The sequence below is a fragment of the Barbus barbus genome (genome assembly GCF_936440315.1).
Source record: "Barbus barbus genome assembly, chromosome: 19".
NCBI classification, from domain to species: Eukaryota; Metazoa; Chordata; class Actinopteri; order Cypriniformes; family Cyprinidae; genus Barbus; species Barbus barbus.
In genome coordinates, this window is record NC_136747.1 from 27,798,365 (window position 1) to 27,823,595 (window position 25,231).

The window sequence follows — 25,231 nt, forward strand, 5'->3', positions numbered from 1 at the left end:
TGTGTATTAACCCTTATTGCTCAGAGCTTAACCTAATAAAGTCATGCATCATGTAAACATCAACTTTTCTCAGATGTTGCATCTTAAACTCCTAAGGTGAAATAAAAATACACACCCAAGTCAAAAATGGTTACACATTAAGAGTGTAAGGCTATAATATGAATTAGAATAGCAGCTCATATATTTTGCTTTGGGGAAAATTTAAGAAATGTTCATATTATTAAGTATCTTGGCAATAATTGAGAAATTAGAGAGATTTTTTTGAGTTTCTGGTGTTTTTTTCTGAGGAGAAACATTTGAGAAGTGTCTCCATTTGATTTTCATTTAATCTCATTGCATTCTTTCCTGTGGATTTGAATGAGTGTTTATGATGTTAACAAGAATCTACAAGCTCATATTTGCATGCAAATACCATGTTTCCATTTGTTACGCATACAGCTGAATGCACTGCTCCTACAGGCCGTGTAACACAGATGGAAACGTCCCGAGTGTTTTGCGCTGCCACAGTAAATCATCTCTAATGAATGAATGGTTGAACAGCCCTTCGGCCCGGTGTATATCTGCACGAGAGGAGTGCCGTAGATCCCCGAGCCCCAGAGAGCCCTGGAATTCTGAACAGAACGGATAAATCTCACACTCCTTCAGAGCTGCTCGCATTTCTGCTCACCTCCAGAGAAAAACACAGACAAGAGAGCAAAAATGCTCTACAGTCTCTAATAGACACTGCCTTCTGACAGCATTTTTAATGCATTATTTAAAAAAAAAATATTTAAGTGCACTTTTACGTTGACTCGTTTGTTTTTTTCAATTTGTGAAATGACTCAAGGCGCATATGTTGCAGGCCATATGGACCGTCACATATTTCAGGGGCTGTGCTCCTACTTATGCAGGGACTAATTACTCCGCCCAAGTGGTGGAGGAGCTGAACTGCTTCTTTGCACGTTTTGAGGCAACCCAGCAAAATACAGTCTCTTCGGCCTATACCAGCAGGAAATACCCCCCGCACTCACCTTACAGGAGCATGAGGTGGGAATGGTGCTAAGGTCAGTGAACCCGAGAAAAGCAACTGGCCCAGATGGAGTACCTGGGACAGCATGTGCTGACCAACTGACACCGGTTTGCACCAATATCTTCAATCAGTCCCTGTTACAAGCCATTATACCACACTGCCTGAAGACAGCTACCATCATACCAATCCCCAAAAGATCTTTCCCGAGGAGCCTCAATGACTACCACCCAGTGGCACTTACACCGGAAATCATGAAATGCTTCGAGAGGCTGGTCTTGTATCATATCACGACAGGGGCAGTCGTGGCCTAATGGTTAGTCGGACTTGTAACCCGAAGGTTGTGGGTTCGAGTCTCAGGTCCGGCAGGGATTGTAGGTGGGGGGAGTGAATGTCCAGCGCTCAATACCACGACTGAGGTGAGACCCTTGAGCAAGACCCCCAAACCCCCAACTGCTCCCCGGGCGCCACAGCATTGGCTGCCCACTGCTCCGGGTGTGTGTTCACAGTGTGTGTGTATTTGTTTGCTTCTCACTGCTGTGTGTGTGTGCACATGGATGGGTTAAATGCAGAGCACAAATTCCAAGTATGGGACACCATACTTGGCCACACGTCACATCCTTTCCTCCTTTCCTTATTAAATCCAGTCTCCCCTCCACCTCTGATGAGCATCAGTTCGGCTACAGAACGAATAGATCTACTGAAGATGCTAAAGCTCTAGCTCTACACACTGTACTGAGTCACCTGGAAAAACATGGAAATTACGTTAGGATGCTGTTCGTTGATTATAGTTCAGCATTTAATACCATTATCCCGGACATCCTGGACAGTAAACTGACAAACCTAGGTCTTCCAACACTCACCTGTCACTGGATTAAGGACTTCCTGAAAAACCGTTCTCAGAGGGTGAAGATGGGTCCTCGTGCCTCCTCCAGCCGCTTACTCAGCATTGGCTCTCCACAGGGGTGTGTGCTGAGCCCACTACTGTATTCGCTCTACACAAATGATTGTATCCCAGTTCATCGCAGTAACACCAACATCAAATTTGCAGATGCTACAACAGTTATTGGCCTTATCACTGGGGGAGATGAGATGGACTATAGAAAGGAGGTTCAGCAACTAACATCATGGAGTTCAGCTTAAAACCTGACCTTAAACACCTCTAAGACAAAAGAGCTCATTATAGACTTCCGAAAGCATAAGACAGATCCGCTCCCTCTATACATCAACGGGGACTGTGTTGAGAGGGTCCAGTGCTTTTTAAATTACCCTCATCTCTGCTGACATATCCTTGAAGGCACATACTTCAGTGGTTATTAAGAAGGCACAACAGCGCCTACATTTCTTAATGATTCTTAGGAAAAACAATCAAAATGGAAAGTTGCTGGTAAACTTTTACCGCTGTTCTATTGAGAGTGTGCTGACGTATTGCATTACAGTAAGGCATGCTAGCTGTTCTGAGGCAGACAAGAAGGGGGTTCAAAGGATCATTAAGACTGCTGAGAGGATTGCTGGCAGTCCGCTACCATCACTGATGGATCTATATAACTCTCGAACCCTCAATAAGGTCAAAAATATACTAAAGGTCTCAACATACCCAGGTTTTCACTTCTTTTAGCTCTTGCCATCAGGAAGGCACTACCGATGCTTTAAAACAAGGATCAAGAGATTTAAGAACAGTTTCTTTCCTAGAGCCATAAACAGTATGAATTGCAATATGCACTGACCTCATACATTCTTCACTTGAATGTCAGTCTTACGGTAATGCAGTGTTTTTCTTTTTCTTTTTTACTCTCCCCCCTTCTCAACTGCTTTGCTAAAAGTTAGTCTTAAGTAGCTCGACTCTTTATTGTGTAATACGTAACATGGTTAAAGTTGTAACTCGTGTTTGTTAAATGTGCACTACGTGATATAAGTAAAGTATGCTGGGGGAAGTTATCATAGTTTCATTGTACATGAGTATAATGACAATAAAAGGCATTCATTCATTCATTCATTCACATGTTGTTCATTGGTTAGTAGTTTTTCTAACTAAAGAAACACCTTAAAAAGAACACCTTAGCAACACCCTGACAACCACTCTAGCAGCATAGCAACCATATTATAGACAATTTGCATAATTAGAACACTTCACGATTGCTTGGAATCACTCAGAACACCTTAGCAACTGCATAGCAACACACTGACGATAGCAACCACTATAGCAGCATAACAGCCATACTATAGACACTTTGCATAACTAAATCAACTCAAGATTACTTGGAATCATATCATATCATAACATATCATATTCACTTGCCATCACTGGAACAACTTAAGATTGCTTGGAATCACTCATAACACCTTAGCAACTGCATAGCAACACCTTATCAACCACTATAGCTGCATAGCAAACATATTATTGACTTGTTATATAGACTTGGAAACACTAGAAAAACCTTTACATTGCTTGGAATCACTCATAACACCTTAGAAACACCATAGCAACCACTCTAGCATCACAGCAACCACATCAGAGAGACTTGACACCACTGGAACACCTTAAGATTTCTTGGAATCACTCAGAACACCTTGACAACTGCATAGCAACACCCTGGCAACCACTCTATCATCTTAACAACCATATCATAGACAATTATCACTACTGAAACACCTCAAGATTGCTTGGAATCTCTCAGAACTCCTTAGTGACTCCATAGCAATGCCCTAACAACCACTATAGAAGCATAGCAACCATACCATATAGACTTATCATAACCAAAACAACTCAAGGTTTCTTCAAATCACTTGGAATCATATCATATCATAACATATCATATTGACTTGCCATCACTGGAACAACTTAAGATTGCTTGGAATCACTCATAACACATTAGCAACTGCATAGCAACACCCTAGCAACCACATCACAGAGACTTGGCATCACTGGAACACCTCAAGATTGTTTGGAATCATTTAGAACACCTTAGCAACTGTATAGCAACACCCTGGCAACCACTCTAGCATAATAACAACCATATCGACTTGGCAATAATGGAACACCAAGATTGCTTGGAATCACACATAATACAATAGCAACTGCATAGCAACACCTTTGAAACCACTCTAGCATCATGGAAACCATATTATAGATACTTGGCATCCCCGCAACACCTCAAGATTGCTTAGAGTCACAAACAAAAACAAGTCAAAATACATCAGCAAATACATAGCAGCAGCCTGGAAACCACTCTAGCATCATAGCAACCCGTTTTTAAGGGGAAGCCGCTCATATAGTCTTTGTAAAATACATAAAAATCTAGGTACTGCATTAAAAGGCTGTGCATCAGCACTATATGGAGCACTTGACACAATTAAGCTTTGTCTAGACGACTTTAAAACCATCGAATTCCTGCAGATTAGAAGGTCCAATTAATCTAGTAGAGTTGGCAGAGGTACAGGAGACAGAGACAGGACTCTAAAACTGTGGTCGGGCCCTTGTGTGGAGAAAAACATGCATTAAAACTACATTGGAAAAGGAGGGAAATGTCAACAAATGTTATACCAAAAAAAAGCACTTTAAAACAAAATACTCTCTCCAGCAGCAGGAGGGGCTGTTCATTTGTGTCATCACCCAAGAGTGACTGTGGTAGGTACAGCGCAGGATGATATTGCTGTAAGGTTATATGCAGGATTATTTTGAAATGACACACGGTGGTTTTCACACCAGTGGGACGTGTGTGAGACGACTATGACACACACACAAACACCCGGGTGGGCTGATGGCAGGTAATGCCCTGTGTCACTGCGGCAGAAACCCCAAGAGACATGAGCCGGGCAGAGTGTCATGGAAACCAAACACAACCACGGTAAATGTGAGAATAAAACAGCAGCGATGAGATAATAAAGATAAGCAAAAGAAATGAGCACAGAGAATTCTTTCCCCTCATGTTGTTCCAAAGCCACATGAGACGCACAAGGAGAAATTTGAAAGAATCTTCATGCTGCTCCTTTTTGTACACTGAAAAAAACCCCCCCAGTGAACAGAGGCAAATAACTAAATGAAATAAAATTAATAAATAGGAAATACTCCAATAAATACAAATGACTCATGCAGTATGTTCAACTCTTCTTGGAAAAATGACATGCCAGATTCAATATGCAGAAGTGCAAATAAAATAAATTAAACAAAATAAATACAGCAATATAAACAGTAAGTAGTCCAATAAATATAATCTATTTGACTCATTCTGTATTAATCACTTCTTCTTGGAAAAGTTGTATGCTAGTTTCAATATGCAGAAACGTAAATACTAAAATAAAATAATAAATAAATAAATGAAATACAATTTACATAAATTTAATAAAAATCTATTTGTTTTATTATAAAAATAGTATAAAATAGTAAAGATTATATTATATAATAATATAACAGAAACAGACTTCTTAGAAAAGTGTCATTATAATAAATAATAATATATATATATAATAAAATAAAACTAAATACTATAAAAAATATGTATTTATTTATTTGTAAAAATATACTGAAATAAATAGAAAATATTATATAATTTAATAATATAAGCAGTCTTTTTGAGAAAGTAATATGCCAGTTCTATTACTCAGAAGTGTAAATAAAATAAACAACATAAATAGTAATATAGCTCAGTTGACTTAATCCAAGCCTTATTGAAAAAACGGCATGCCAGTTTTAACATGCAGAAGTGCAAAAATAAAATAATGATGATAAAAAAAAAAACTATATGAATAGAATAAGCTAAATAGTCCAATAAATAGGCCTATAAATATCAGTGTTTATTTTTTTCTAAATCGTTGCACATGATTTTTGAAATGTGCTGCTTAGACTAAAACTTTTGTCTTGGTAACTAGAACAGAAATAATAGAATAATTTTGTGCTCTGGATATTGCCTATGAAAGTGCTGAAGACTATTATAAGTGGACACGAATGAGCAGGTTTCTCTCTGAGACCGTTCACATGTGTGCTACAGCACATTTACGCCCTCTTGTGAACTGCCCAGTGTTGCCAACTTAGCAATTTTGTTGCTTAATTTAGGAACTTTTCAGAGTATCCTAGCAACTTTTTCCTCCAAAAGCACCTAGCAACATATTTACTGATAAGTGACTCAAACAATAAAAAGGCACACATTTACCCATTAAATTACACAAAAAGAGAAAACCAAAGATGCCTAGTACTACACACGTCGTGAATTAAGTTAGCTGCTTTTTGCAATTGTTTAATTTAATAATAATAATTATAATAATTGAATAATTGTTTATTTATGATACACTTTGTTAGTAGCTTGTACCTGCGTTTGTTGATCAGTTATAGTACACTGTAAGATCTAGAAAATGGAAATGGTACTAGTAATTTTCCAGGACATTATAATATTATTATATTACATGTAATTAAAAATGCAGGTAAAAAACAAAACCTGTGGAAAAATAAATAGCCTACAGAAAATTCCTTCATATTGACATAGTAGACTGTGCCCTATTTTTTACAAACTTTTCTTAGTATACTAACTACTAATACACTATAAAAGTATAATTGTTCAGAATGTGTAGTTTTGTTTGTTTACTAGCTTACTACTTTAATATAATTTTACAAACAAATCTAAATTAACATATATTTTTTCCTGAGATTTGTGTTTAGTGACAATTTTGCGTAGTCATTATGTAATGACGTCATCGTGCAATGACATCACAACGTCATTTAGCAACTTTTAGCAACAAATAGACCTTCCTTTAGCAACTTTCCCTGAAAATGAGTTGGCAACACAAAGGAAAATGAGTTGGTGTGGCAACACTGGAACTGCCATCAACACACACGTTTCCTTTCAGCAGTGATTTAAATACTCGTTACTTCACTGAAAATCTAGACACGATCTCAGTGACTTACAGTGACAGTGAATGTTTCTGAAGAAAATAAGTGGGAAAATACTAGCCTGTGCAATATTGGTCTGAACGTCATCATCCGTTAGCGTGGATGCTAAAATGTGACCCTGGTCTTATGTCGCTGGGGTATATTTGTAGCAATAGCCAAAAATACATTGCATGGGTCAAAATTATACATTTTTCTTTTATTCCAAAAATCATTAGGATATTAAGTAAAGATCATGTTCCGTGAAGATATTTTGTAAATTTCCTACCGTAAATATATCAAAACTTCATTTTTGATTAGTAATAGCCTATGCATTGCTAAGAACTTCATTTGGATTTTCTCAATATTTCGATTTTTTTTGCACCCTCAGATTCCATATATATCCAAATAGTTGTATCTCTGCCAAATATTGTCCTATCCTAACAAACCATACATCAATATAAACATTATTTATTCAGCTTTTGTGTGATGTATAAATCTCAATTTTGTAAAATTGACCCTTATGACTGATTTTGTGGTCCAGGGTCACATAGAGTTTCATTATCCTCTCATAATTATCAATCTTGGTGTGAACAACATCACAAGAACGATATCACTGTAATCACTTTCAGAATGATTTTTTCCAGCGGATGAAATTTAAAAACATTGACAGCCAATCAGAATCTGTCCTGTTGAGCTCACACATTTAAAGCAGCAGATGACGAAACTACAGCGCTAATAATAAACAGAACAATATTGTGCATTTGTGTGTACACTATTTATCGTTATCTTTGTAGTTAAGTTTCTTGGAATTTCACACCACAACTATAACAGCATCAACACAGAAGAACGGTATCGCTGGAATCACGTTTCTGGGTTTCTCAGCAGCGGACGTCGTCAAAGTTGGGTTAACTTAACTTTAACACAAATATATTTTTTGCATTCCCATTTGCTCAAATAGCAAAAGAAAAACTTGTTGAATGACTTGCAAAAAAAGGAAAAATAGACTGATAACTGAGACTGATAACGGCAGTCAGAAGAGAGAACGATGACAAATTACCGTCGCTCACATTGACGCTGCATTAGAAACACCCTCGCTTTAGTTAGTTTTTTTTATAATTTGATGCAGTTGATTTAATACAAGGTATAGTGTTATAAATGTACATGCATTTAAAAAAATATATATACATATATATATATATATATATATATATATATATAAAAAACGTTCGAGGATTTACGATGTTGATGACCGTTAAACGCGTCATCACATTCTTGTGAAAAGGGTTCATAATCGGCAGCCGACAAAAATGCAGCACTTATAATAAACAGAACATTGGAGTGGACGCTATAGTTATCGTTTTTGATGTGAACGGGCCTTTAGGGTTAATGCTTTTTAAAAAGCACAAACGTAGAAAGTAAGCAAAGTGATGATTGCCTTAGCGTTTAACATTAATCCTACAAAACACATTAATACCCAAACAGCAGTTTTGAAATACTACCCAAATAAGGCCCGTCCACATCAAGAGCGATAACTAAAATATTCGCATCCAATGTACGAGTAACACGGTTTTTTTACTTTTTGTTGTATAAACTGAAAACAACAAGTTGAGCAAACTCAAATATCTAATGAAGCTGGTTGCCTTAAACTTTTAAGTTTTCTCAACTTTTGATTTTTTACAGTGTACGGTAACGTTTATTATAAGCGCTGCAGTTTTGTCACCTGCCGCTTTAAATGCTCGAGCTCTTTAAAGTCGGATGGATTCTGATCGCCTCTCAATGTTCTTCTCTAATAATTCTCAAAATGAGAATATGGGCATTATTAAAAACCAAACACATTAAAAGCCACACAGCAGTTTTGAAATAATACCCAAATTAAACAAAGCATCTTGGACTCTTTCTTTGGGGAAATCTAAGTGTCAAAGTATGTAAGTAAAAAAGCAGAGGTGCCAACAGGCCAATAAATTTCCCAGAAATGCCTTTGAAATAGCCATAAAAAGATTTCATGGATGTCAGTGACCCCTTTGATATGATTCAATCCCACTGTTTAAGCCAAGATACTTGTTGGGCGAGCGGGTCAGGCTGTTAGAACGCTTAAGGTTTTTTTTTCTTCTGTCTTTATCTTTTACGACTTTCCAGTGCTGGGAGCTTGGAAAGCCAGAGCAAACTGCTTACAAATCACTAATTAGCACGGGGGGGCCTGTGAGGTGTGTCAGCGCGTCTGGACCCACACGTCACGACTGACGGCCATTTCCCATAAATCCCTGCTGCTTTCATGTGTGTGGTTCAAAGTCTGTCCGCCTGGAAAGTTTGACACAGGATTCGAGGGGAGAGCCAGAGCCAATTAGAGCATTCATCCCCACGGCAGAGCACGAATACCAGCGAATATCGCTTCTCTAGAACCCATCTGTGGGCTTTACCCGGGACGGCGGTCCAAATCCTCTCCACCTATCTCAGCTCATCTCTCTCCTCTGCAGATGCACATAAATCTCAGCTGCAGGCGTCTCATCTGTCTCATGTCACTCGTGCTGGCAGCAGCCCGTCTCTGAGATCCACCGGCCATAAAACTCAAGAACATCAAACACTGAGCAGAGATTCATTTGAAAGTTACAATTACAGACAAATTATGTGAAAATGTCCGTTGCAGTAATTTTACCATGCTTAAGAGGTGCTGTGGTAAACCACTGTGTGGAAAAAGGCACTTTAGTGTAAAAAAAGCTTGTTGCTTTTATTTAAAAAAGGGCCAGCAACATAATCTAGAAAAAAACTGCACTAAATATGTACAATTAACAATAATAATAATTATTATTATTAGAATAATATTAAGAATAAAAAATTATGAACATGTAATATGGCCTATTAGTCCATTGTTACAGTTGCCAAGTAACAATGAAAATGATTGAGTGAATACAATAAGTTCGGTTATCACTAGAATATCACACTCTTGTCAGCCAATCAGATTTGAGGACCAGAAAGAACTGTTGTGTGTATATATCTGTGTGTGAATGTACACACACACACACACGTTGGTTTTTGTGGTTTATGGGGACTCTCCATAGGCGTAATGGTTTTTATACTGAACACACTGTGTGTGCTATTGCCCTACACCAACCCTACACCTAAACTTAGCCCTCACAGGAGACTTTGTGCATTTTTAGATTTTCAAAAAAACATCATTTAGTATGTTTTTTTAAGCCTTTTGAATTACGGGGACATAGGCAGTGTCCTCATAAACCACCTTCATATTGTAATACCTCTGTCATACCCATGTCATTATACACATTTGTGTCCTCATAAAACACACACACAGCAATGATGCATTAAATTGATAGTGAAGACATTTATAATGTTACAAAATAGTTCTATTTTAAATAAATACTGTTCTTTTGAACTTTCTCTTTATCTAATAATCCTGAAAATAAAACTGTATCATGGTTTCCACAAAAATGATAATAATACTTCCACAGCGCATTTGTTTTCAACATTGACAATAATAAAAGATGTTAATCAATAATCAAAATATAAATACAATCTCAATTATACTAAAATAACCCCAATTAAGGCACATCCCCATGTGCCTAATTGCTTTTATAAAACATTGCCAACAGCATACATGTTTATGTGTTCATTTTTAATAATAATCCCAATAAAGAATTGTACATCCATAATATGGGTCAAAAACAGGGTGTTTACAGTCTCGCAAAACGTGAGCCTGCTGAAGGCCAAAATAATGCAATATCACTACTCAACAATAATCATCCAAAAGCTCTACAACATTTGACAGATCAAATGGCCTAATCTGGCAACATTATGTTAAAACAGAAGCAGAGAGAATGGAAAATATTAATCGCTGAGGCTTTTCACTTATTCACACACTCAAAACTCAAAATGTTAGTAATACTTTAAATGTCAAATATGAGCCAGGAAAACATGCCTGTACTAGTCAGGATGGAGCCAGGGGAATTCTAATGACTGCGGTTCAATCGTAACAAACAACCAATCAGCCGCTTATGCCACAAATCAACAATCAAGAGGATTCTGAAGAAGTGTATCACTCTGAAGGATGAGGTCACTTAATGTGGCAAGCGGTTTTAACATTTAATCTTAAAATGTACTATTTTAGTGCTGCTAGTACTTATTATTTAACTAGTGCTTATTCTTTAGGTATGAGGGCTTATTCTTTTGTTACTAGTAACTTTTTAAAGATAGAAGTACATATTCATTAGATACTAGCTCTTATTTTTTTAGATTCTCATACTCATTTATTAGATACCTATTGAATAAAAACTGGTACTTATTCGTTAGATACTAGTACTTATTTCAATAGTGACTAGTAACTATTGTGCTGTTGCTAATCACTAGTCACACATTTAAAATTTTTACCATTGATTTGTATGGAGATCTGTCATTCAGATATCATCTATTCAGTTCTGACTAGTATGTACACCAATGCTGACTAGTATCTTTTTACTTGTTTATTAAATACTATTACTTTTCATTAGATACTAGTATGTATTTTATAGCTACTAGTAGTTATTCATTATGTACTAGTACTTAATTATTAGACACTAGTATCTTAATCATAATTGTTACCAACAAATCTTATTATACTAGTCACAACTGATTTTTAACTTGTCTTATATTATGATGACCAGTCAGAATGGTCACTCAGTTCAACTGAAAATTGTACATGTAAAAAAAAAAAAAAACACATAGTAGTAACATTTGGAATAAGAAATGTTTACTAGTATCTATTAAATAAGCACTAGTAACTAATCAATAATTACTAATATGTAATATATACTAGTATCTATGTAATAGGTACAAGTATCTAATGATTAAGCATCTAATAATAAGTACTAGTATCTAAAAATAAGTACCAGTACCCAAGGACTACTAGTATATAAAAAAATTATGTACTAGTCACAATTGGAATAATAGTCAGAAATTAATAATTAATAATAAATCAATCTCCATAGAAGTCAAAAGCAAAATGTGGTATGCGTTACTAGTAACAAGAGAATATTACTAGTCACTACTGAAATAAGTACTAGTGTCTAATAAATAAGTACTGGTATATATTTACATACTAGTGAATATATCTAATGAATACGTACTAGTATATTTAATAAGCACCAGTAATGAATAATGAATAATTACTAGATTAATGAATAATTACTAGATTCAATTTAATAAGTACTAGTATCTAATAAATGAGAACTGGTATCTCATAATAAGAACTAGTATCTAAAAAATTATTGCTAAATAATAGCTAAATAATCATAAGTAGTAATAACTAGTAAGAAACAAGTAAGTACCTAATGGAATATATAAAGTAAGTAATTGTATTTGCCACATACATAATCATACAGAGTATAACCAGCAGTGAAATGTAGGTATTATAGGAAGAGATACAGCTTGACATGAGGAGAGGTGGGAGAAAAAAAAATATTCACAGACTATATTCTTATGAGAGTACACTGTGAGAACAGAAAAAACACCCCAGCAACAAAAAGCACATAGTCAATCAACAACAAAGTCACACGACTGCAACAGGGGAGTAATCCAGTTCCGGCAAGCAGCCATCCGGTCCTGCAGCCATTCTCGGCGCCGGTCGGACCCGCTTGTCAGGCTGGCAGAACAAAGCGGCGAAGGCGAGGGATCGAGGTTAGGAGGTGAATGCATATCTGTGTATGTGCGTATGTGTGTGTATGTGCCTGTGGAGCCGCCACGCTGGCATACAAATCAAGTTGTCTCAGTCCGCAGAATGTGATAGCGACACAGCACGTTGCTATGGAGACAGCCTTGATCAGGACCCAGACAGAGTCAACAATCCGCAGGTGTCTGTGGAAGGGGGAAGGAAGGAATGTAGCAAAAAATAAATAAGTACGTACTAGTAGCATAAATATAGATACTAGTAGGCCTACGTTTTATAGATTAAATGTTAAAGCGGCTTGCCATACACTTCCTTTCTGAGGACGCCGAATGGACGACCTCCAAGCTCGGGATAAACGAAGTGGCTAAATGTTTTTGTTAGTAGGCTATGTCTTTGAATTAAAAACCACACTCAAGTGGCGTTAAACACAAGCCCCATCCAAAACAGCACCATCTCCATGGAGACGCACGACAGATGAGTGTTATCCAATGGGAATTTGGCTAGTTAAATGCTGAATCCTCAGGCGTTTGGGAATACAGTTTAGTCTAGGCAAACTGCGATGAGTCAGCCGTTCCCGACAGGTACCGAATGACCTAGAGAGCCTGATCTGAGGGTAAAGCCCGCCATGAGTCTGATCTGGCAGGCTGAACAGGTTATTCTGGGTCATTATCTGCTATATGGAGTGCAGATTTATAACGGTATGGTCTTATGTCAATTAATTAACAAAGTTAAGAGGCAGGAAATAAGGATATCTGCCAGGAAATTAAAAACTGGAGACGATATAAAGTGAGAGCAAAAACGAAGTATATCATGCACGTTTTGGCAGCACCTCAGAAAGAGTCTGTGGGTTTATTTATGGCGCGAAAGCAATCGCTGTAAAAATAAACATAGCTTATGGCTCCATTCCACAAACTAATGAGCTGCCTTGCTGTCTACTTAGGGAGCCTTATTTCTATAGAAGGTAACATTCTAAATGAAATGAAACCCTAATAAGTGACTGGTTTGGAACACCCTACATAGGCAACAACTATGTGTCATGCAAATAGCACTCCTAACATTAGAGGTGCACTAAGCAATTTTTGAAAAACGCTTTTGACCACAGTATCGGACCGTGTCCCAAAACACACTTGCAGCCAATCCGCAGTAAGGGGGCGTGTCTTGTAATGATAGAGAGAAGAGTGCGCTCAATTTGAGTGCACAGGACGGATATTAGCAGATCGATTATAGATAGAGAGAAGAAAATATTGGAGAAAATATTAGTGGACAATGGACAAAATTGGCCACTAATCATTACACATTAGTTTTGGGTCAATGTAAAGAGGGATGTTTGCTTTCAGAGACCCCGAATATCAGAGCTTTGGTTTGTCTCACACCCCGTATAACCTCAAAAAGAGATAATTCACCTTATGAGAGCAAGGGCCACTTATCAGAGGTGAAGGCCTAATAAAACCGACAAAATGTCACATTATCACCCCCACCCAAATCACAGCACTCCCAGTGATGGAAAAACTAAGCGGGAACAATTCGAACTATGAGCCCGTCTGGCCACGATCCCACCCAAAACCTCCCACGGAGCTCCCAGGATCCTTCAGGATGAAAGATCTAACTCCCCTCGAGCCATCAGAGACTTGCTTTGTCTAGTCGAACAAAAGGGGCAAAAGAAAAGCAGAATGTATCAGTCTGGACATAATCCCAGCTGACTTGAACCTGAAAGGGGTCCAGGTTGAGATGTTTCCCTCACACCCTTGGGCCAGTTGTTCAAAAAATTTAATCTGGATCAGAATGATCTGGATTTGGAAATCCCATGTTTTGCTATCCAGGATCTGGTGACCCATCTTACTTTTGGGCTGGTTTTTCAAAGCAAAATTGGATTGGATCACCCTGATCCAGACACACACTTTTTCAGATTTCCAAATCTGGATTACTAATGCTCTACGGAGCCCCCAAAGGGACATGCTGATGGGAAAAAAATTAGATGGGGGAAAAAATGCCAATGTTTTGCATTGCATTTACACAAATAACTACTCTGACTGGTCCATCTCTGATGATTGTGTATGTAGTTTACAATAAGTGATTAAAAAAAAAAAAAAAAAGAAAAAACTTTAAATTAAATGTAATATTTTTGTTTGATTCTGCCAGCTGTTTGGGGATTTGGGGATATATTACATGTTAAAATGTTGCATTTTTTGAACCAGTTTTAAAGTTTTATTAAATTTTTGTTCCTGAAATCCACCCTTCTGCTGGGATCAGAATAATCCAGTGTTTTGGATCAAAGTGCCCCAATCTTACTAAAACATTTTGAACAACACAAACTGAGGATTTAATCCAGATCAAGACCAAGATTGGATTTTGTGATCTTATCTGAATTCAGAATATTTTTTTATCTTTCAAACAACCCTTTTTCAAGATTTGATCCAATCTGATGGCCAAAATCCGATCAGATTACTTTTGAACAACTGGCCCCTGACGTGCCGGGCCGCTCTGGCTGAAGACCTCAGAAACCTTCAGCAATGCTCTGTGATTTACTGTAAAGATGCTCATACATATTTCCCATAACACAGTTACTCAGTGCTTTCCCACACACACCTTGAGGTTTGGGATTGCAGGATGGATTCCCAGCAGTCCAGGACATTACAGGAATCGAGCGGGACGCTGGCATCTCAAGCAGACATGCTTTGGCTATTCAGCAATACTTGCAAATAAGAACAGGTCAAAGGTTCAGTGACGTAAGAATATCTGAGAGAACGAAACATCCAAAAATATGCATGAAATGAATTATTTGTTTTCATGTGGTTTGGAAAAATCACTTCCAGGAAATGTTTTGATTGAGCAGCTCTTCATGGAAATATCAAGTAAAACAGAGAGTTTACACATCTTGAGGATTACTTTCAAATGTACTACTTATATTTTTAACCAAGTATTCTATTTACTTGAACATTTGACAACTTATACTAGTGTTTCCATGTCATAAATTGAATCATGTTAATTTTAAGAGATTTACTTACCTTCACATACAGCCACGAGGGTCTGTAGCTATTTGTGAGGTCATTTCCTGTTTACTACTTTGTCACGACAACAAAAAGTATTCTTGCTTTTTTTTAATTATATGTATAATTTCAAATAAAAAAGGCAATATCACTGTAAAACAAGCCCTCAATAAATCCAAGAAAACATTGAAACAAATAAATTTACAAATAAAAAAGTAAATATACAAAAGCTTTAATTAAATAATCAAAAAATAAGACTTATTTAAAAATAAAACTTTTGTATATATTGCAAGTAATTTATAGATTTAAACTATATTAAGTTGCTTTAAGGATCGAGATACATTTGTTTTATCAATTTTAAAATGCCACAGAACTTTTTGTGGAACTAAAACAATCAATATACAAAAATGTGATTTTCAAAAGCAGGTATTACATTGTTTACTATTTGTGATGGTTCTATAAGTACTACAATCATTTTGACTGTTTGATTAGGTTTGTAATTATAAAAATTCAAATCAAATCAGTTTAATTACATATTCTGAGAATTAATGATAAAGGATCCATAAAATAGAACTGCATTAAAGGTAAAGGATAAACATTTTTCACATACAAAAAAAAACAAACAAATAAAAATGATTTTAAAATATGATTTTATATTTATAACGTTAAGGGAAAGAGGTAAAATAAGAGCTCTTACAAGATACTTTTTTTTATTGTTAGTGTTGAGACTGACTGTAATTAGCATAGCCGTTTAATTTCTGACCAATAAACACTGATGGACAGTTTTGACTAAAATATTATAACTATACATTTTGCTGTCGGCACCCTTTTATAATAGCTTTTACCCCAATCATAAAATGTCCAAATGAGGGATGCTTATGGATTTCCCCCATTTCAATTTCATTAGATAACAGTTTAATGAGCAGAATTTGGGAAGTTTCAGGATTGTGTGTAACAGCAAAGAAAAGTGAAATGCATGCTGCCCTCTTCAGGGGGAAAAACAAAAATGTGCAAATACTCCAGAGGAAAAAACATTTATTATATTCTCTAAATATAATTCACACATAAAGCATCTGAGTCACATTGGGCTCATCGTTTATAGTTCATGAAACAGTCTGAGAGTGAAATCACTTGCTCTTTTTCTTTTTGGCGGCAGGTGCGTCCTGCAGGCCGTTGTCGCTCTCGGCCGCTCTCTTTCTGCTGGTTTTTTCGCTCACGTATCCGCTGGAGTCGCTCGTCGAGAGCTCTGAGGGTAAGATCTCACCCGACTCCCGTCGTTTGTCTTTCTTCTTCTCTTTGTGATGTCCGTTTGCATTGGAGTCCATCTCTTCTGTGTCGGCAGCAGTTTGCTCCAGGCTGCTGTGGTTCAGAGACTCGTCCGCTGCAGACTCTCTCTCACGCTTGTCTTTCTTCTTCTTCTCTTTGTGATGTCCGTTTGCATTGGAGTCCATCTCTTCTGTGTCGGCAGCAGTTTGCTCCAGGCTGCTGTGGTTCAGAGACTCGTCCGCTGCAGACTCTCTCTCACGCTTGTCTTTCTTCTTCTTCTCTTTGTGATGTCCGTTTGCATTGGAGTCCATCTCTTCTGTGTCGGCAGCAGTTTGCTCCAGGCTGCTGTGGTTCAGAGACTCGTCCGCTGCAGACTCTCTCTCATGCTTGTCTTTCTTCTTCTTCTCTTTGTGATGTCCGTTTGCATTGGAGTCTATCTCTTCTGTGTCGGCAGCAGTTTGCTCCAGGCTGCTGTGGTTCAGAGACTCGTCCGCTGCAGACTCTCTCTCATGCTTGTCTTTCTTCTTCTTCTTCTTCTCTTTGTGATGTCCGTTTGCATTGGAGTCTATCTCTGCTGAGTCAGCAGCAGTTTGCTCCAGGCTGCTGTGGTTCAGAGACTCGTCCGCTGCAGACTCTCTCTCACGCTTGTCTTTCTTCTTCTTCTTCTCTGTGAGATGTCCGTTTGCATTGGAGTCTATCTCTTCTGTGTCGGCAGCAGTTTGCTCCAGGCTGCTGTGGTTCAGAGACTCGTCCGCTGCAGACTCTCTCTCACGCTTGTCTTTCTTCTTCTTCTTCTCTTTGTGATGTCCGTTTGCATTGGAGTCTATCTCTTCTGTGTCGGCAGCAGTTTGCTCCAGGCTGCTGTGGTTCAGAGACTCGTCCGCTGCAGACTCTCTCTCACGCTTGTCTTTCTTCTTCTTCTTCTCTGTGAGATGTCCGTTTGCATTGGAGTCTATCTCTGCTGAGTCAGCAGCAGTTTGCTCTAGGCTGCTGTGGTTCAGAGACTCGTCCGCTGCAGACTCTCTCTCACGCTTGTCTTTCTTCTTTTTCTTCTTGGGTTTCGGGCTGTCGATTGTGCCTTCTGTGGATTCTGGTTCTGTAATCGATTCTACAGTTGATTCCTTTGGTTGGGTTTGGGCCACAAGCTCTTGCACTCTGAAAACCAATGAATTATTATTAGTAACAACACACTTATCTCTCAAAATGATACTATTGCAATACTTGGGTGCCAAATTGATGCATTGCATTATTTGTGCAATGTATTGCAATTTTTGTTTGCTTTTCTAACAGTGCATACAAGCTGTACATGATATATAAGATGAGTAATATTTAATCACATCTTTCTGAGTTTTATTTCAGGCACATCAAGCAGTAATGTACTACAAAATGGTCATTTCAAAACACTGGACTTTACATTAAAAAAAAAAAAATCAATAAAGGTAAAAAATACTTTTTTGTAAATAAATAAATAAAGTGCTATATTAAACTATTCCTGCCAATAAGAAAACAAATTATATAAGATTTTTTGGTAACACTTTAGAATAGGGAACACTTATGAACTATTAACTATGACTTTTCCCTCAATAAACTCCTAATTTGCTGCTTATTAATAGTTAGTAAGGTAGTTGTTAAGTTTAGGTGTTGGGTAGGATTAGGGATGTAGAATAAGGCATTAATTTGTGCTTAATTACTATTAATAAATGGCTAATATTCTATTAATATATATGTTAATTAGCAACTAGTTAAGAGACCCTAAAATAAAGTGTTACCGATTTTTTTACAAAAACTGAAATTAAAGTTTTAATTTTGGGGAAAAAAAATAATTTAATTTTCAGGGGGGGAAAAAGCGCATATTTAATAATCATTTACTTAATAAAAAAGTTGTATATAAGTTGCACACAAGGCAGTTTTTGTATGAACTTTTCTTTAAAAATATAAAGTCAAAACGCCCAACACCAGCGCACTAATTAAACATCACTTCTTCAGTCAATAATTCTTTATAAACAAAGACTAAAAGAAAACTATTTGATTCTGTAATAAAAAAAAAAGTTTAAAAATGATAAAAACATCACGATAATCCACAAGTAATCCACACCACTCCAGTCCACATCAGTTTTGATGCGCAAAGCTTTGTGTTTGTAAAAAAAAAAAATCCAGCATTAAGATGTTTTAAACTTCAAACCATTGCTTTCGGTTAAAATATGAATCCATAATCCATGATAACGCTTCCTCCAGTGAAAAACTCTCACATCAAAGAGAGAGCTGCTTTTGCTTGTAATCGGTGAAGATTTCTCTCCTGATTCAGACTTTTTCACTGGAAGAAGTGCTATTAAGGATTATGGACTCCTATTATAGCTGAAAGCAACTGTAAATTGTGTTAATGATGGATCTGTTTCTTACAAACATGCAGTTTTTCGCTTCTCAAGATGTTAATTAAAAAAGTGAGAACAATTCTTTGAAGATAATTGCTTTACATGCTCTTTTGTAGTTTTATTTCATTTGTATTGCCTTATATGTCCAAAACCTTAATATCAAGATATTTGAATATACTTGGTCAAAATCCCATGTTATAAAAGATGAAGTGCTATGCAGGCTATTTAAGACGATGTTGACTGATTAGACTGCAATGCTGACCGAAAATACAAATAGTTTGCCCTCTCTCTCTTCACCGTTCCCACATCTCAGACCTTAAATACATCAAATATGACCTTTTTAGACATCGTTTTTGAAGTAAAGAGTAAAGAAAATACTACACTAAACTTTTTGTAAGATCACAAGTACCCTTGCAAGACCCCCCCCCCCCCCCCCCCCCCACTCCCTCGCTCATAAAAACACTTTCTCATGGGATCTAAGCAAATCTCATAGGTGACCTATTTTGATCTCAAAAAAGTGAGTTGTCACTGAAATGTGAGGAGTTTGCATCGATGGTTAACTGATGGATTGGAGTGGTGTGGATTATTGTGGTGTTTTTATCAGCTGTTTGCACTCTCATTCTGACGGCACCCATTCACTGCAGAGCATCCATTGCTGAGCAAGTGATGTAACGCTACATTTCTCCAAAGCTGATGAAGAAACAAACTCATATACATCTCAGATGACCTGAGGATGAGTGCATACACCACAAATGTTAATTTATGCCTGAACTATTCCTTTAATAGAGCGGTTTCCAGGTAAAAATAAATAGATAAAAATGCGTTCACTGTACCTGTACTTCTCTAGAAACCCTCGGATCAGCAAAACCCCTGCAATATCGGCGTCCAGCTGGAAGACCTCAAACTCCAGGTTTTGTCCGACACTCAGTCCAGAGTCCCTCCACTGCTCTGAGCTCAGCAGACCGGGCTTCACCACCGATGCGTTAAAGCAGCCGTGAACCAGACAGCCCACGTGACCCACTCCCATTTTATTAATCACACCCTGAGCGACACACAGACACAACATTAAAGGGTTAGTTCAACCAAAAATGAACATTAGCCCATGTTTTACTCACCCTCAAGGCATCCTAGATGTACAGTATATGACTTCCTTCTTTCAGACGAATCCAATCGGAGGTATATTCAAAATGATCCTTGCTCTTCCAAGCGTTAGAATGGCACTAGGTGGGTGTTTTTTCTTCAACAGTCCAAAAGATGTCAAATAAAGCGTGCGCATCCATATTTATAACATTTTAAATATGGATATTTGCAGGGCTCCAGACAAAAAAATCGAGTAAGGAGCCATTGGCTCCTATAAAAGAAAAACTTAGGCGCCAAATTATTTTTTTAGGTGCCACAGAATAAAAGTGGTTTATTTTATTATTATCATTTTATTTTTCCCCCCTATTTTAACATTTCAATCATTTTGTCATGTGTTTATGTCTTATCTTTTCTAGGCTTTATCAGCATTTTAATCCATCTTGTAGATGATCAGGTCGACCGGGGGACTAAGGTTCACTTAAAGTGTGAATTAAATGTCTTTTACAACTTGAAATATACAGTCACAAAGAATTGTTCATTACACAGAATCTATACCAATATCATGGACCATAAGCATCACTTGGCAACTGAGTGCAGTGCATCCTATAAATGTTGTCACGTCTTTCACACATTCAGTCTGTTTTTCTTCATTAGTAAAATGCAGTTTTATAGGAGGAGTTGAATCATGTACAACAGAATAAGTAAAAATATTAATATGCAACAGCGCATAAATATAGCAAAACGCTCCTCTTTATAGTTATTTTTCTAGCTGACTGATGAGTTTATGGACACTGAGTGGTTATTCTGAGGTAAATGTATTACAATGCAATGTTTACAAGCTTTATACATTTCCTCAGTTTGAAACACTGAATGAGCTTTTACATAAAACATTTCAGTAAGTTGTACTATAGGCTTTCTTATTGCCTACCTTTTGATCATGTTCATTTCATACTATAGCAGTAAATCGAAATATATAATGGGTTCACTTGCTGCTTTAACTGAGGTGCTAAAGAGATCGCGCCTGAGCATTAAGTGCGATACTCTCCGCTCGCGCGATCCGGACGCATACACGGACCGTGTGGACGCGGGGTACTGGTGTTTATATTACCCAAAGTGTGCGCTTGTGGTCCGCATTAAAGAGCACCCAAACCGCATCATTTGAATTTCGTAGCATTTTAAAGCTGATACTTTGTTTATTAAAAAGTAAGACAGCACAAAGCTTTTTGCGATTACTGGATGGCAAGTGCGCTTCAAATAACAGGAAGTCCATGCATTAACAGAACACAGCATATAGACTAAGATCTCGATAAGAAGATCGACCGGACAAGTGTAAATGCATCTGGTTGTTGAAACCACATATGGTAATTTTACTCCTCCCATAATATTAAAATAATAGACGTGTGAGATCGTTTTATAGGCTATATGGCATGTTATAGTCAGATATGACAGCGCAATGCAACAAGCATCACCGCGGATGAGTAGCGGAGTATTTCTTCAGCAAGCGACGCGCAAACTGAATGAACCTGAAAGTAAGCCGCAGACGCTCAACACACAATCTTCTTCATTAAAAGTAGCGAGACTAGCCTATCTTTCCAGTGCTGATGCCGCGCGCTCTCTTGATATTGAAATTAGCTGATAATTAATAAAATTATCCATTGCTTTCATTGACGTGAACTCCGTTATATTTGCATATGAAGCGGGAATTGAAGAACGGATTTATATCCGTTTTGCGAAGACACATTTATGTGGCCAAGTGTAAATGGGGAAACGTTTTAACAAATCATATAGATATCCGATCAGAGAAAATGCATGAAGTGAGCAGGTGTAAACAGGCCCTTTCAGGTCTCTCTCACTGCGTTCAGCAGACTGTGTGCGGCAGAGACGAGGACTGTTTGAAACTCTTTTCCAGTAAAACTTTGATGCGCATCGTCTTATGTAAGTTTAATACGTAAACATAACAAAAGATGTGAGCGCAAAACAATCAGGAAAAAAGTCCTTTCATGCAAATTATATATAGTCGCCAGTGGCGACCTCAGCAAAAACTTCACTCGCAAATTAATATTTTTGGTCGCAAATGCGACCATTTTAGTCGCAGTTTGGAGCCCTGCATCAATATTTATAACATTTTAAATATGGATATTTGTCTTTCAAAAACACATCAATTCCCACAGGTGGCCTTTATTCACCACGCGGAGCCATGTGAGGCACGTTTTATTATGGATGCGCATACTTTATTTGACTAATTTTGGACTGTTGAACAAAAGCACCCACCTACTCCCATTCTAAAGCTTGGGAGAGCAAGGACAATTTTTAATATAGCTCTGATTGGATTCGTCTGAAAGAAGAAAGTCATATACACCTGCTTTGAGGGTGATTAAAACATGGGCTGATTTTCATTTTTGGGTGAACTAACCCTTTAAATCACCATCAGCCACTTAACTCATAATCATGCACAGAACATGATCTCTCGCTCATGAAGATCTGGTCAGACGTACCACGAGCTTCGATCCTTTCTTTGGTTTGAAGACCACAAACGACGCCTCGATGTTGAAGTGAATGAACCCTTGATCGTCATAAATATCTCCATGCTGTCCTACGACTTTAATGTTGTCATATGCCATAGGAACACCTTTCAGACTGCAAAACATCAGATGAACGAGTGGCTGTTAGATATTTTATTAGTTGCCATCTTTATTAATAAATGATGTTTAAGTTTCAGCTGAGCAGTCAAGTCACCTTTATTTATATAGTGCTTTTAATAATCAATAATCATAATTTCATAGTTGAGTACAATAGTTGATTATCATAATTTCAAACTGTGGGACAAGAGAGCTCTAAGATTATACTAAACTATTTTTAGTATAAACTAAGTTGCAGCACTGTTATTTGGAAAATATTACATTATTATAGATTATAACTTGTATTTTGATGTAGTTTTTATGTATTTTAATCACATTTTTATTGGTGTTAATTATAATAAAAATATTTTATAATAAAAAAAATCAAATTAGTGAATAAAAATGTGATTAAAATACACAAAAACATCAAAATAAAAAAAAGTAATAATCTAACAATTGAAAATAAATAAATATTTTCCAAATAACAGTGCTGCAATTTGAAAAAAATTATGCTGATCTGCAAAAAAATAAAGCTGTATACAAGCACCTAAATTGCACATAATTAAAAACAAACTTTTTAATGATATAATTATGTATTTACTCCCATTTGTTGGTGAAATGTAAACATTTAAACAGTGGGTGTATTAAAACTTCATGACAGATTTATTTAAAAAATAATAATGAAGACATTATAAACAGGTTAATATAAATACAGGCTAATGAATGTATATGTAGAGCATACCGATGAAGTCAAAAGTTGACATACACCTTGCAGAATCTGCAAAATGTTAATTATTTGATCAAAATAAGAGTGATCATACTAAATGCGTGTTATTGTTTATTTAGTATTGACCTGAATAAGATATTTCACACAGGCCTAAATGATGTTATACATATAGGATAGTCCACAAGAGAAAATAAGAGTTGAATTTATAAAAATGACCCCGTTCAAAAGTTTACATCCCCTTGATTCTCATTACTGTGTTGCTACCTGGATGATCCACAGCTGTGTTTTTTTGTTTAGTGATATTTGTTCACAAGTCCCTTGTTTGTTCAGGGCTGTGTTTCCCAAAAGCATCATAAGCTTAAGTGCATTGTAGACCCATTGAAACCAATGGAGCTACGATCAACTTAGGGTTACGATACTTTTGGGAAACACAGCCCTGAACAGCTTGTCTTCAGAACACGGCTGTGGATCATTCAGCTAACAAGAATCAAGGGGATGTAAACTTTTGACTTCAACTGTATATTTAGCTCATCATTCACCGTGGTATTTTCTCTGCAGCCTGTGTTTTTACCTGCTGGAGTATTTGAGCAGCTCTGCGTTGAGTTCCTCCTGTATACCGGTGCGTTTCTTGCGCAGGTACAGCGGCGGCAGCGCGATGTGTCTGCGGTGCGAGTCCACCACGAGACACGAGTACCGCGCGCTCAGCAGCTTCACCGCGTCCGCGAACGACGGGATGAGACACGGAACCGGCGCGTAGGCTCTGGCCGCGACATCTCCACTAGATATCTGCGCTATCGTCGACACATCCGAGGGGTTTGAGACGGGTTTCGGAGCTCCCTCTTCTTGTGTCCAGTTCGCCATGTCTTACACATGAGGAACACGTGGTGCGCTCGCTCGCTTGTTTGCATGCGAAAAGTGCGGAGGGACGCGCGACCGCTGGCGGAGAGGAGGAGAACTACACATAGAAAAATAAAATAAAAATGTTAATATAAAATGTATGTTGTTTTGGTTAATAGTAAGGAACTATTTAAAAGTTAGAAATTATTAACTTTCTTAATTACAATTATAATGAGCTAAAATAAAAAATAACAATTATAATTGAAAATAAAAAATTCTAAATAATACATTTTAAAATAAAATATAATACAATAAAATTAATCTCTTCTGATTTTGTTTAGATTTTTTCTGTTGCTTTTGTCAATAGTAAGGGACTATTTAAAAGTTAAAAAAAAAATTGACTTTTTAATTATAATTAACTAAAACGTAAAAATATTAAATATAAATAACTGATTGAAAAAAAAAATACAAATTTTAATATATATATATAGTATATATTTTAATAAGTTAATAATTAACTTTCTTAATTATAATTTTAATTAACTAAAATAAAAATAGGAATTAAAATTAAATAATCAGAAAAAAAAAAAAAACAATAAAATCAAATTAGTGATTTTGTTTAGATTTTTTCTGTTAAAAATAGTAGGAGTCTATTTTAAAGTAAAAAAAACGAATTAATTTTATTAATTATAATTGTAATTAACTAAAATTTAAACATTTTATTCAATATACATTATAAATGGCTAATCTAATAAATGAATAAAAAGTGATTTTGCTTGATTTATTTCAGCTGTTTTTGATTTAAGCAGCTACATCATTTAC

At 36.7% G+C, this 25,231-nt stretch overlaps 1 protein-coding gene across 1 annotated transcript; it reads right to left on the reverse strand.

Moving 5' to 3' along the window:
- Positions 1–16,149: 16,149 nt before the first annotated feature.
- LOC306885116 (uncharacterized protein) lies at positions 16,150–24,476 on the reverse strand. The gene is made up of 4 exons (XM_079441460.1): positions 24,144–24,476; positions 22,723–22,864; positions 19,981–20,189; positions 16,150–17,930 (listed from the first exon to the last, which is right to left on the reverse strand). The coding sequence occupies exons 1-4, from the start codon at positions 24,431–24,433 to the stop codon at positions 16,637–16,639; spliced, it is 1,935 nt and encodes a 644-aa protein (XP_079297586.1). The 5' UTR covers positions 24,434–24,476; the 3' UTR covers positions 16,150–16,636.
- Between the last annotated feature and the right edge of the window lie 755 nt (positions 24,477–25,231).